General features: G+C 39.9%; 1 protein-coding gene across 1 annotated transcript; it reads right to left on the bottom strand.

Moving 5' to 3' along the window:
- Positions 1–2931: 2931 nt before the first annotated feature.
- On the bottom strand, positions 2932–14162 carry betaCOP (coatomer subunit beta). Its single transcript, XM_080277083.1, has 17 exons — positions 14086–14162; positions 12000–12125; positions 11426–11655; positions 10991–11160; positions 10391–10598; positions 9968–10105; positions 9295–9487; positions 8705–8807; positions 7923–8085; positions 7607–7718; positions 7145–7352; positions 6889–6996; positions 6187–6340; positions 5611–5895; positions 4992–5216; positions 4134–4562; positions 2932–3981 (listed from the first exon to the last, which is right to left on the bottom strand). Exons 2-17 carry the CDS (start codon positions 12088–12090, stop codon positions 3910–3912), a joined length of 2889 nt encoding a protein of 962 aa, XP_080133209.1. The 5' UTR covers positions 12091–12125; positions 14086–14162; the 3' UTR covers positions 2932–3909.
- Between the last annotated feature and the right edge of the window lie 505 nt (positions 14163–14667).

Below are 14667 nucleotides of genomic sequence, written 5' to 3'. Positions count from 1 at the left end.
TCCATTTGATATGAGTGTGGGTGTATGAACTGTTATACAACTAAAGGAGACTTCTGCACACTCTTAAACCTCAAATGCAACTAAACCCGTTTTCGTTTCAAAGCTGGAAGTACTCGTCGCAGCTTACGCGTTCGATTCACGTTTGCCATCCCCACCACCACTGCCTCACTCTCACCCACCTCTCTCTCTCTCTCTCTCTCTCTCTCTCTCAAGAAGGCTAATATTTGTGCTATGATTTTGTTTTATTGATAATTAAATATATGAATATTCGAGTATAAAACTGTGTTAGGTGGGTTCATGTATGAACTTCATATTTATTTTAGTCACGAACATTATTATTTTATTTTATTCATGTATTTATTTTTGTCAGCCTGCGACCCAGTTTGGAGGACTTGGCGACCCAGTAATGGGTCGGGACCCGTAGTTTGAAGAACCCTGGGACTCTATTTTATTATTCTTAATCTATGATGCTTAGGCGTCAAGTTTCTGTGAGGAGAGTTTTTTAAGGGTCGTGCGTTCGTTCGTTTCGTTAACATGCTTGTATGAGTGCTTTGGTCACCTGTTGGTGGCTCTCCACGCTGCTCGATCTCTGGCAGCCTCTACATTCAGTCCCTTATCCTTCAGGTCACAATGACTCAAAAAACATATAACCGACCCAAACGAGCTCAACGTGGCAAATAAAATAAGCAGCCATGCATAAACACTACTCTTCTGATAATCTCCAATTCTCCAAGACCGAAGTCGATGGGGTGCATCGTAAGAGTTTAAATCCGAGGAATGTCCTGTTCACATAATCTCACTAAGAGCAAGTGATTGGTCATTTTTGTCTTGAATGTATGAAGCCAGTAGCTTGGCCACGGGCATCTCTATTCATGATGGGAATATAAAGGTACAGAGTTGTAAAAAATAGGATGAGAGCTAAGGGGAAAAACTATAGCTACAGTATAAAGCTATATATATTGTCTTGATTACATGGTGATGATCTGTTTCCATACATACAGTTAATAAGCACAGAATACAGTTCGTGAAATTAACAGATAGAAGTGATTCAGATAACAAAGGTACAATACTGCTGTATGGGCAGTACCTGAATGTTTAATTCTTGTAGGGAAATCCAGCCTTTTTTTCCCCCCCCCCCTCCTACCAAGCAATTTAATTGCCTCTTTGGATCTCTTGTAGTGGAAGGGTTAGCAGCAGTCTCCATTTGCCCAGCCCCAGCAACATGACTTTATTTTATGCTTCATACTGCCTGACCATTTTAATTCAGTTTAGGGAATCCCTCTTGTAGGAATAGGGTATTCATTAGTCCCTCAGTATGATGGCATGTTTTATATCATTCTTGCAACACTCTGGTAATCGTATTCATCTTAAGAGGGATCTCTCATAGTGAAGGGATTACACTACCAATCTTCTCCAGCGGCCCCTTCAGGCCTCAGCAGTGAAGGCTGTCTAACCCCCAGGCTCCAGTGACATAATTTATTAGTGTTTATTGCTATCTCCAGACGATTTTATTTAACTTTGGAAAGACATTTCGAATTAAAGGAAATGATAAATGCTAGATATAACCCTTCCAGCTACTGTATTTTACGAACTCTGTAAGCTGCATGTCTTCAGAAAATAGGATTAAAATAATGGAAAACTTGTCAGAATGAAGGAGCTAACCCATTTAATCAGGTGACATCTTCTGTTTTACTCTACACTTTTACGGCTTGCCTGTTGCCTTGCTTCCCGACGCATTTATCAGAAATCCATCCATCCATCCATCGATCATCCAATCCTATGTTTACCCATGAGGAGTGTAGTTTGTCCTGACATTTAAGATGAGAGTGACCAGCCTCAGTCATCCCTGAGTGGCATTAAGTGAGGAATAAACCCCAACCACCGCTTGGAGATTGCCCAGTAAACCACCAGGCGCCATAATTTGGTCGTATGGTTACCACCAGCTTAGTAAATGGTTTCCTGATGTACAGGAAGCCATTTAGCTTATCACTCAGCGTACAGTCACCCATAGGCAGAAGGAAGAGGAAAGAGTGAAGGAAAGAAAGACAGACGAGGGAGTGTAAAACCACCTGTGGGCAGAAGGAACAGGAAAGAGTGAAGGAAAGAAAGACAGAAAAGGAAGGAAGGAAAGGGCAGACACCCAAAGCAGTACTACATTGAGTGAATGGTGAGCGCCCCCACCTACCACCGTTGAAATAATCAAAAAGCAGGGAAATGCACCAGGATTCTTTCAGCACAGGCCTATTAGCTAGCAGAGGAATGTGAGTTGTCGTTATTACTGCTTATGCCGAGTCTGTCTGACCAAGCAGACTCACAGACCGCAGGTAAGCAACTACTCCTATGAGGTCGTCTCACTGATGCACTACACCAATGATGTTCTCAGCATCTCAGAATGGCACGCATTGTGCAGTGCTTCATTGTGTGCTGTTGTGTAGGCCTGTTCTTCAAGCGGGGCAAAGTGCCATACGTGATTCCACCCAGTCTAAGCTGTTATCAGAGGTGGGCTTGGTGATGTCCTGATCTTAGCATGGCAGTGTACTCAGTCAGCACTATTTGAGGATAATTCTGATGAGTGGATGGAGGGAGCTGATAATACAGTGTTCTGGAAGGTGTTGCTTTACCCTGAATGTAAATAGAGTATTTTAGGTGTTTTTTCACTGTCAGTGTTAGAATGTAGGGAGGTGGGATATTGACAGGGGTTTGGGGATGCCTGTGTGGTGGTTGTTTTATGCGCCTAGTTGTGTGGCTTTGTTACATAATGATAGCGATGGTACGTGTTAGTACAAGCTGCCATGTAGAATGGCGTGCCTCTCATGAAGATACTCTCTGACAGGGAGGATTTTAAAAGCAGAAGAGGGGAACTACAGTATTAGGCAAACCTTTGTCCCTAATTATACATAGGAAGAGGAAACAAATGTATTCTACATGTTAACATATATTTCTCACTGATGTAGGACAAATCTCTCAATATAATACAGTAACAATGTTCCTTGGGCACCGCACCTGAAGCATTAAACTTTAAAATGGTCAATTTCAAATAAAATCCCAAATACATAATGGACCCATATCAGAGAGCAAGTACCCTTTAATCCACTGACAGAGTATTATTAACATTTATTCTTGCTGCTACTGGATGTATTTCTCAGTTCAGGAGAGTGATCAAGTAGTAAAGGGATTAGTTAATGCCATATCTAGCCGTCCAGTTAAAAAAAAAAAAAAAAATCTCTCCGAAACTGAACAAAATCATCTGCAGATGACAAAAGCAAAATTTAAATAATGTCCTCAGGCTTAAGGAGATGTCAGACAGCACATTAAATCCAATTCAAGGTTGCCACCAGCTTTGTTAGTCCTAATTACAACCCCACCTTGCTCTATCAGTTCCTCTCTCTACGACTTGCATGGTATAATCCAGAAGTCAATACTGTCATATTAGCAATTTTTTTTATATCAGTTGAAAATTCATATACTTGTATACTATACTTGGAAAAAGGATTATCATGTTTATATTGATAAATCTGATTAGGCACTATATCTAGTTTAAAGTATTTAAGAGATACTGGTATATATGCAATTTACAGTAAGCTGTCTTTGACTATAATGAATAACAACTATGGGAAGTTTCCTGGACAACAAATTTCTCATCTGCCCAACTTGAAATCAACTGGAAAAAATAAATATTTTGGTTCTAAAAATATATATTACTTAATAGACTAAGGTACCTCTAGTTATCCTGGTGTCCCACAGCATAATAACGTAAGCAAATATATATTCCTAAACTTTCCTGTAACAAAGTAAACAAAACTCTGTGCTTCACGGGGGGTGGGCAGCTTGGGAAAACAGTAAGGGAGAGCTCCCGAAAGGGATCTGTGAGAGCTCTGAGAAGGTCTAGGAGAGTCTGGAAATGTCTGTTCAGGCTCCAGCAGACTTGATTGTGGCCTTTTGTACCTTGTTGACTCTGTCACCAAGACTGATGGCCATACCCTGGAAGAAGATCATCATCATCATCATCATCATGACCTTTTACCCATCTCAGACGGGGTTAGTTTTATAAAAAAAACAATGAAACTAAGAAACCTGAGCACTTATTACTCAAGAAATACAAACATCTCTTTCAAGTACTTATAGCTACTAACCTGACTCTTAGCCCTGATACGAATATGCCCAGTGACAGGAGCATCAGGACTGTCCAGGGGCTTCTCAATGGAAAGGTTGGCCAGGGCATCCTCCCCAAAGATAGAGTGAGCATATAGGTTGGCAGCCATGTAGTCTCCAGTGCCACCCAGGGCCTTCTCAGGTGTAAGGCAGCGCATGTTGGTGGACTTGCACAGGTAGTCAAGGTACTCTTTCAGTCCAGTCATGTGGGTGTTAACAGTGACCTTGTTCTCCCATTCAAACTCACTCCACATCTGTCTGAACTCCATGTCAGTGCAGGAGGCTGGCACAATGTAGTCCATGATGTCCACATGAATGTCATTGAGGATGACAACATTGCGGTCACTGGTCGATCCCTTCACGTCATACACAATGTTGCCAAAAACAAACCCATTCTCAGTTGAAGCAACCTGTCAAAGATTAGGAGCTACAGTGCATGGCAAAAATAAGATGACCAAGAAAGGCCTTCACTGTTAACATTTTGAGTACTAAAGGTTCCATAAGTTCAAATAAACCGTCTAGTTCTAAGAATCAAATACCTTACGGAACCACTGCATTGAAAGGGTAAATCAACAAAGTTCTGAATCACTTAGCTAATAAACAAGAGACTATTAACGATCTCAGGTTCGTATGATTCACTGGAATAAAATCATGTGACATTAGCTGGAATAAACTACAAGATGTGAGAGAATGAATGGTGACTGTACTAACTCACTCTCAGTTCAATAAATTCAACTGCTGTTAAGCTGAAATAGAATGGTTGTGTTCTTCCAATCACTGGAGGGTTATGAAACCAAGTACAACTGGCAAGAATAAGCATAAATTTTCAAAATAGTTACCTTAACATTAGCTTTAATATTGCAGAAGTCCCTTGGTGCCAGAACAACAGGCTGCGGTTTCTCTACCAGCTTAAGATCCCCAAGAGTAGCCAACTCCAAGGTGCAGTTCTGCAGTGTATCACCTGTCTGATTCACCACCAACACATCCAGCACAATGTCATACTGGTTGATGTGCACATATGCTTCGGCATACACTGGGTCACTGAAGCCAGTCAGCTGTGTTACCTGTGAATGAGGAAAAGGGGAGTTAGTGTTGTAGTTGATGTTAAAGAATATACAGTATGTGACAGACACGTGGGGGTAAAGTTCTCAGGTCAAAGGTTTTTCTATTACATAAAACTCTATTAGGAGAGTATATAGCCAGTCCATACCATTAATGCTCAGGATTACAGCCACCTATCAAAGGATGCCTACACTTCAAAAGGGATAGCTTCTTACCATTACCACAAAAAGAAAAAAACTGACACAATGTCTGTCATTCTGGTTGTTGTGCGTCAGCTGGCACAGTGTCACTGTCATTCTGTTTGATATACACTGACTCAAGTCACAACAGCTACACCTTTGGCACTGCTAAATTTATACATACAAAGAATATTAAACACTGCAAGAAAGAAATCACCTTGCTGAGTTTGCTAGTACTGAGGTCAACTCCCTCCTTCTTGCCGCCACTGACAGCCATAGACATAGACAGGTCAAACATATCATCCGATGATGCTGGGTCACCTCCACGGGTCAGGTGGGTAAAGGCAATGTGGTCATCAACGTGCTCAACCACTTTGGTTGCTCGCTTGTCTCGCCTCTGGGCTTCCTCCTCTTCAGTTTTGGCAGCAAGCATGTGTGAAAGGGCTTCACGGCACTTCTCAGAGAATACTGTAGCCAGGCTTGGGGTGCGTTCTGACACCACCTACAAAATCAAACACAAATTTAGGAAGGATATACTGTTAATGTTGCCAGGATCTTCTAACCTCAAAAAAGTACAACCCTATAAAACAGAGTGCCTTAATTTTTCTTTGAATATTTAAATCATCATGCTAGTGCATATGCAACAGCATTCATCTTCATCATCCTGACCATTCAGAATGCTCCAATAAATTAAAATACCGTATGTTTCAAATGCAGTATATAGCTGAACAGAAAAGGATTCACCAAAATACAATGTATATATGACATGTATCTTTTACAACTGCTCACTTGCCTGGAGACAAAGCATCATGCGATCAAAATCGTCATCAGTCATGGCCTTGGTTGGAAGCCCAGACTTGCCCAGGTGGACAATAGATGAGATTACCAACATCACTTCAGCACAGAAGGAGTTTTGCTTACTAATGTTGTTCTCCAAATTACTGTACCTGAAGGAAAATATACATAAGTTGTTACTACAGTAGACATCATCATTTACAGGGCCAGTGTTAACTCTCCCATAACATTCATAACCAGTCTAGTGGCTGGAGATGTGGTCTATTGTCTGAAACGAGGCAAGTTCAATTCCAGGCTGCAGCAATGAATATCCCTGAAACTCACTCTCAGCCAAATAAAATAGTCTTGCATCAGATGGAATAGAATACCAGAGATGTTCACATCATAAGAATGTTAATAAGAAGATTCAATAACAAATATAATTCTTACCCTTATGTTAAAGGAAAATTACTCGAATGCCAATATGATTCAATAATAAATCTTCCTTTCAATTTTTTGACAATTATCTGAAAGCCACCTTGATTCAGTAATATTAACAACACTGTACTGAAATTCTTCAAGCTAAATGGCAGTTACCTGAAGGCCAACTTGATTCAGCAATAAAAATAATTCTTCCCTTTCAGTTAAATAGTTGTTACCTGACAACCACCTTAATTCAATAATGATGATAATTCTTCCCCTTCAGGCAAATGATAAATACCTGAAGGCCAATTTGACCAATGTGTTTGCTATGACAGCTCCAAGGTAGAAGTTGCCCTCCAAGAGATACTTTCTGAGTGGTGGTCGGTCATCTGCCTTCCTTACTGACCTGGTAAGTGAGAAGGAGATATACTGTAGTAGTTAGTCCTTGATTTCAGATATTTAACTTAAGAGGTGTCTGTGAACCATTATCAAGTAATCTTTATGTCAGAAATTAAGACTATCACTGTGATGAGAATAATAAAGCTAATACTCACGTAGTTGTGGAGAAGGCTGACTGTGAAGCATAAGTGCCATCAGCTGTAACCTTCTGTTGTTGGTTGTGGGAGGCAGCCTTGTCACCCGCCCCACCCTCTTGCTGCTCCTCCCCACCTGCCTCCCCTGCAGCCTTCCTCATCTCATCCTCTACTATGGGCAGATCACCTAGACTCCCTCTCACAGCTGACACCACTCCCAGCACCTCGCCTACAAATTTGTAAAAATAGTAATTGCTAGGGTATTACTGCACACTGACAGAAAGTACTACTCCTTTAAACCTGAGATGACTAAAATACTGTACATACATTGTCATCACCATCATCCAGACCCTGTTTATCTCACCCACAAATGGGGTGAGGTAACTTTGCAACATAATAAACCATCATGTCTTTCATGTGATCATGACAGAACTATTTTAAGGCCATTCTGTCCTTGATACAAAAAATACTTAAAGGTCTTACTTGTGGTGGATGCATATTCGCCAAGGATCCACAGTGTGTGGCAGTGAACAGTGACAGAGCAAATGGTGGGCAGGGCTGACAACAGGCGCTCGATGATTTGTGGTCGTAAATTCTGTGGGTGGTAGAAAAGGCAATCATGATTAAAGATGTCCCCTATCATTCACATCATATATATTTTTTTTTCCTCCACCACAGTAACACATTGGTACTGCGAAAAGGTAACTTCTAATTCCCAAAGAAGAGCAGATCTCAAGACCATTTCTCTCAATTCATCTGCTTCTCAAGACCTGGTTTTTATCTACAGTAAAGCACTGACCTGGAACCTCTGAATAGCCTCCCTGACAAACACCAAAACATCAGTGGCAGCCAGCTCATTGTTGTCAGACAGGAAGTCCATCAGGATTGGAATAACATTTGCTGCTACCTCTGGGAACTTGATGCTGATGGTGTGAAGGGTCCTAACCAGCAGCTGCCGATACCTAAGGATGGAAGAATTGGCTTGGAACTGTTTTGTGGAGGAACAGAAAAGGCAAATGCAAGACACTGTGATAGCCTGAAATGAAAGTTAAAGGATCATTGGATGGAGAAAATTTGAGAAAGAACATGAACAAAAAGGCATCAAGACACCACAAGTCTCAAGTCAATCCCCCAAAGAGACCAAGACAGAAAGGAAGATGCAGGATAATAATCAGTGCACAATAAAGAAGTACCAGTAAGGAATACCGGTACTGTACATGGTGCAGTGGAGTTCCTAGCAGGGACCAAGATGTCAACATGATAATTATCTCTGGGAATGGGAGGACAAAGAATACTATCCATGCATTCCTTACACAGTGGAAAAGATGACTAAGAAGACTGTAGAAAGAATAAAGAACTTGCATTTGCATAAAAACCCAGCCCACCTTAGCCATTTGCCCTGGCCCTTTCGTAACATACTGTACTGCGTTAGCAGCATAACATTTCTAGTAACTAAGAATGGCAAGTTTCTTCTTGAAAAAAAAAAAAGGTTAAGAATGTTTACACTGCATCATTATATAAAGAGAGGTAGAGGTTAAAATGAAGGTATAAATAGCAGTTCTGCTTATAACATCAACTCACTTGCCAGTGTCCTCATGTTCAACAGTGTTGTGTGTCTTGCCAACCTCCTTCTTCAGCACCTCCACCATCTCCGTCACTGTCCTCAGTGTCACAAGCTCAAGGGCTGTGGGGAAAATGACAATATTTTTTATAATGGCCTCTTTAAGTGGATGGGATTATTGACCAATACACAAAATCATCATTCTTAAGCAAGGAACCCAGCCACAAATGTTTAGTGTCTAAATCCATGCTTAGACTCCCACCATTACAGTCTTAGTTCACAACACTGAACATATACTTCATATTTTTCTAACAGTTTCCTCAATACCTGGTTAGTAATGTTTTCACATTTGGTCAAGCTTCCAACTCACAGACAACCGTCAGTTGTACATTAGCTAACCTCAGTATGGGGGTTCCTCAAAATGAACAAGGCATCATCATGATTACCATAATTGTTACACACTTGTCCTGTAATACCAACCTCTTATGTTCAGAAAGAAAGCTGGCTGCTCATCTAATTATCTACATTATCCTATGAGTCAATAAAAAAAGGAGCCATGTAGCTTCCTACGAAATATCACTAAGTCAACTGTTACCATGCAAAGACCTACCCAAATTCAGTGTTTTCTTGCGAACCTCCAGGTCTGGTGTAGACAGGATCCTAAGCACATCCATGGCAAGCTCCTGTAAGATCTTCTCTTGCTGAGGTGAGTCCTTCAGGGCCACCAGGCGGTCCAGCACGATCAGCTTCACGTTGTTGTCACTCTCCTTCACAATCAACTCAATATAGCAGTTGGCTGCAGCCTAGCAAGCGCAATATAGAGAATTAAGATAGTTATACAGCTAAGAAGAACAAGGCACCAACCATTATTATCACAATCCCAACTTCTATTTCCTAACCAAGCATGGGGTGAGAAGCAAAGGGAATGTTTGGTAAGGAGTATGTATGCCTGTTTCTTAATTTTTATACATACACATGCCTTACCAAACATTCCCTTTTGCTTGTTCTTATATAAAAAGAAAAATCAAATAGAAAATACACAAGCCAGTATTTATACATGCTGTACCTCCCTTTCACTGAATGGAACAGCAGCATCAACATGCCTGCCTGACATTCTCAAAATATCAACATGAATATACACGTGTACATGATAACCACAAAATGCTTTACTATTTCATCATTTCAACCTTAAAATCTCAAAATATACAGTATGTTACTTGCTCTTCTCTTTACTGTACCCACAAAGTGCTTCACCATTTTATTATTTCTCACACGGCACATACCTTGATGGCAGTAGGGGCAGAAGAGAGTGTGACAAGGGTACCAGCAGCCTCATAACGAACTGCAGGGCTGCTGGAGTTCAGTAGATTGTAGATGCACCGAATAAACCTGGCACGCTCACCAGGGTTGGCATGGCACACCTGTACAAAGGTATTTGTTGTTGATGTTATCATTATCGTTCTTATCTTTTTGCTCATCTAAAGACAAGGTAAGGCTGTATCAAATAAAAAATAAGGATGATGTGTTTCATCCAGCTACAATTGACAGATAAATTAATCCACTGACTTCCTTCTAAAGTTAATAAGAGATCCCAAACTCTTGTCATGTGCTCCTCTGTAAGGTACCGTACATGACAACTAGCCTACATATAATTATTGCAAATGAAACTAAACTTAGGCTTGGCTCAACACCCTTCCATCACTAACCTTGTATATCAGCTCAACAATAACCAGCTGTAGAATATCCCCAAAGGAGTTGACTTGGTCGATGCAAGTGGAAAGATAGTTCAGTGCTCGCTCTTGGTCAGCATGGATCAGCATCATGAAGGCATTGCGCTTGCAGGACATGTCTTGCTCACCCTCCAGAAAGTTGGAAATTAACTCTGGGGCATCAGGGATCAGGAAATCAAAGTTTCTGCAAGGTAAATAGAAGAAAATTTATCATCATCCCAACCTCATCTAAGGATGGGGTGTGGTAGGATCAAGATAGCAAGGGAAGGGAATGTATATAAGAAGGGAAGGGAATGTATATAAGAAGGGAAAGTACTGCATTCAGACATTTATTATAGCCCTATTATCAATAAAAATAGCGACAGGTATGTCAATATTACCACATTAAGGTCTCTTACTTGTTTATTCTTATTACTTTCTGAACATTTTATTCAACTAAGAAAAAGTCTCTCTTATTGGAGGGGTTAATGAAGGCTTGCTGGCTCAAAACTTACCCATAATTTTATTAAAGTTTAAGGCAACTGCAAGAATAGATTTTTAATAATGTCATCAGACCGAACAGCTTTAGATTCTTACTTGTAAATTGTGAAAATGGCCAGGACTGCATTACGACGAACATAGGAGTGTCGGTGCTCAAGACATGTGCGGATGGTGGGCATGAGTGGCTCCAGAAGCTCAGGCTCCTTTAGCTTGCACAGGAACCGTAGTGTTGAGCCTCGAATGAACTCATTGGGGTGTGACAGGTCCTATGGAAGAAGTAAGTCCACTATGATAAACACTATTTATGTCAGTTACTTCAACAGTCCTGTGATGCACACCATAACATACTCAGCTAATGCACCTCATTCTTATAAATGACAACCCTGCAACACATCTCAACAAAAGATCTCTGGGACCAATTGGCTTAAGTGGATGGTTTCCTGCAGCTGACCGAGATCATATCCAGAAGAGTTCAGTGCCATAAGAACAATAATCACAGTGAAGGAAAAATAAAATCACAAACACACTAACCTTTCTATAGGCATCACAGACAAGAATCATCTCCTGGAGCAGCTTGCCATCAGGAGTGGTTTTGGGCACAATCTCCCAGAAAACAAGCAGCAGCTTCTTCACTGTGTGGTCCTCTACAGGCATCACAAAGCGGATCACTGTCATCAGGATCCCTGGCAGTCGCTCACCGTTCAGGATCAGTTGAATCACCTTTTTGAGTGCATTGATCTTCCCCTGGATGTCATTGTTTTCTGAGGCACAAAGTAAAGCGTAATCAAGTTCATTTAAGAAATAAACTACATATATACATTGGCAATATTCAACACCACACTCTGATTCAAACATTCCTGCATACTGTATTACAGTGATACTATACAGATAAATTATACCGGTAGCTACAGTATATCTATCATATAATGATATTATAATGATGTATATGTAACAGAATATCACCATTTTATCATGTATAACAGGCTGAGGAAAGTGTTGTCAGTTTTCATATCAAGGCTAGCAACATAATACCATACAGCTGCACAAATATGTTCAAATCAATTCATTTCAATAAGAGAGAGAGAGAGAGAAAAAAAAAACTCACCAAGGTCCTGTTTCAGTTGCATCTCCGAAGGCTGCTCTGTGTCAGCTGGGCCCTGTATTAGGGTGTAACATGGATGCTCCTGGCTCCCCATGCTGGACTTCTTACACACTAGAGAATCTCAAAAGTCTGTAAAAAGTTTGAAGTTAGCTGACTGTGATAATCCAACAATTATGAAATTTACTCTAAATCTGCTGATGGAAGACAAGTTTTTATCTGCATCTGTATCACCGTTTTATTTAATTTTGATTTCTTTGGGTTCCTTCTGCCAAAAAAAAAAAAAAAAAAAGGTCACAGATAGGTTATGTACACTAGCTCCAAAAAGCATCGGTGCACGGTGTGATCAACGAGTAGCTACCAAAAGGATATGTTCAACTTGTGACATGTCGGCAGGGTGGGTCAATATATTTGTGTAATTACAAGCGTGTGGAATGGGTACGACAAAATATATGTCCATACTTGAACGCTGGCAACTCAGTAGGAGCACAGGGCTGCCAACATGCGGCTGGAACAACTGGCACATCCTAATACTGTACCTATCGTCCCTGGTCTCAAAATGTTCAACTAGAGCTAGGGTACTTTCAATTACTTATTTAGGCTATTTCATTACTAACAATTTTCTGGCAAAGGTTTTAATTCTATCACTATCATCATGTCCTTTTTTTTCCACCAAAGGATTAGTCAAGCCAGGATCCTGAAACAAGGAAGATGGTATGAAACTGTGAGAACTATCTATGGACTGTACCTGAATAACAGAGTTTATTCTGGCTGTACTCATCATATAGTAATGTCTTCCAACAATAATTTCAAATTTCTTTTGAACCAAACCTAACCATTATCATTCATCAGTATCTTAACCCTATTTTCCACCACTATAAAAAGTAAAAATGATCCAAAATCTGGAAGAAATTAAATACATATGTGGGAGACCTACCATCAATGGGGAATAGGTTGATCCAGCCCAAAAATCAATTCAACCCTATGTTGTTTCACTTGGGTTATAGTAGGTTGGAGAGCTAGTACTGCCAAACCAACTGGGGTAAGTTTGACCTTGGGGTGGAACTGACCCTCAAGTTCATCAATGTACACCCTCCCAAAAGAGTATCTACCCCTTAGGGCACAAAAAAGAATCTGCCCCTTAGGGTATGATGGTTGTGAAAATGAGTGAGTTCTGCAGTCAGTCAGACACACATGAATCTATAAATCTGATGCCTCAAAACACATACCACCCAATATGTGATTTTTTTCTTTGTGATTTCAAGTTTTAATAATTAACAAAAATAATATTTTCTCTTGTAATCACATGACGATTCATATAAGGTACTATATTACAATTCTTCATCCACGTTTCAGAATGATACGTGCTGTTAGAAGGCCGATACCTTTTTGGGAGGGTGTACAGCATATACTGGGCCACATCTTCACTGCCTCATCATTCATGCCTAATCATGAGTCTTACACACAACCTCAACCAAAGAAGAAAAAACTGTTCTCATGAAACTTATCTGCTCTTCATTGGGAATTGAATAAAAAAAAAAAAAAAAATGATATATTGAGATCAAAATGGAGAATGGACCCTTAAAAATGAGGGAATCTGGGCTGACTGGCATAACTTTCTCTGTAGGTTAGAAAACATGAACATTGTCCGCTAAGAAACTAATAACTACTTAAAGTGGCATTTTTCCCCTTGCCTAATACTAGGGGAACCTTTATTCTTTATTGATAATTTCACATAACAAATATATAGTGCACTTTTAGACTATTACGGTAGAGTCCCATCCCACACAGTGGAAATTACTAATAACAAAAGTATTGATGGACATCCTCCTGTCCCTTCATATTCACAGTATCATATAAGTGTTCCTTATGTCCTTCATATTAAAGAAAGGCCTGCCAGCATTAATTAGTTTATGATGTTCATGACATTTAATGAACCGCCCTCCCGGCCATGTCATCAGGTCATGGAGAATAGAGTTTTCGAAGCAGATGTTTAACACCCGGAACTCTCAACAGCTTCAGTTGCCCACAACAAACAAAGGATCGTAAAATAATCAATACCTTGTTAATAAAACGACTAGTGAATACTTACTATGCAGTTAACCAGCTGTTTAATGTATCACTCTCCTCTGCGTCTCTGGCTAGTAAACGTCAACAACAGCGGTGTGTTGGCAAAACTTTCTGGTATCTAATATTTTGTTTATACTTCTAATACTAGGGTGAATATTTGAAATTAAAATACATAAAACTTCTAAATAAAAATTAACTGACCTATTTTTTGATATTTTGGCTGGGATTTCAACAAACAAGTTATTCCATAATTCTTTATAAACTCTTCGCCTCAGACGTGGCAGACGAATACGATTGGAAAGACGGGAAACTACGCGAAACCAGTTACCATTTATTATTAAAGTATAAAACAAATTTAGGTATACAGAGAACGTAAATCAGTGTCATTATTACAGATATCATTGCGATATTGGGTTGTATATTATATAAAAAGCCATCCTGCGCTACCACCGTCTGCCAAATAAATGATGAATGAAAGCTTCATTCAGGTGGTACTTTCATGTATTTCTGTATGTACTACTGCTTTTTTTTATCCAATGTCAAATTGTTTCCAATATATCAATTTATTATCTAGGTTTCATATAAACTTTACAGTATTTTAGCT

The sequence above is a fragment of the Coenobita brevimanus genome, chromosome 68 (assembly GCF_032717465.1).
Source record: "Coenobita brevimanus isolate Jiangsu-jjx chromosome 68, ASM3271746v2, whole genome shotgun sequence".
Classification (NCBI taxonomy): Eukaryota; Metazoa; Arthropoda; class Malacostraca; order Decapoda; family Coenobitidae; genus Coenobita; species Coenobita brevimanus.
This window is presented reverse-complemented; position numbering and strand designations above follow the sequence as displayed.

Coding starts and splice junctions, on each gene's coding strand:
- betaCOP (XM_080277083.1), bottom strand. CDS start 12,090: ATGGGGAGCCAGGAGCATCCATGTTACACCCTAATACAGGGCCCAGCT. Junction 11,656..11,999: donor GCAACTGAAACAGGACCTTG/GTGAGTTTTTTT, acceptor TTTGTGCCTCAG/AAAACAATGACATCCAGGGG. Junction 8,086..8,704: donor GAACATGAGGACACTGGCAA/GTGAGTTGATGT, acceptor TTCCATCCTTAG/GTATCGGCAGCTGCTGGTTA.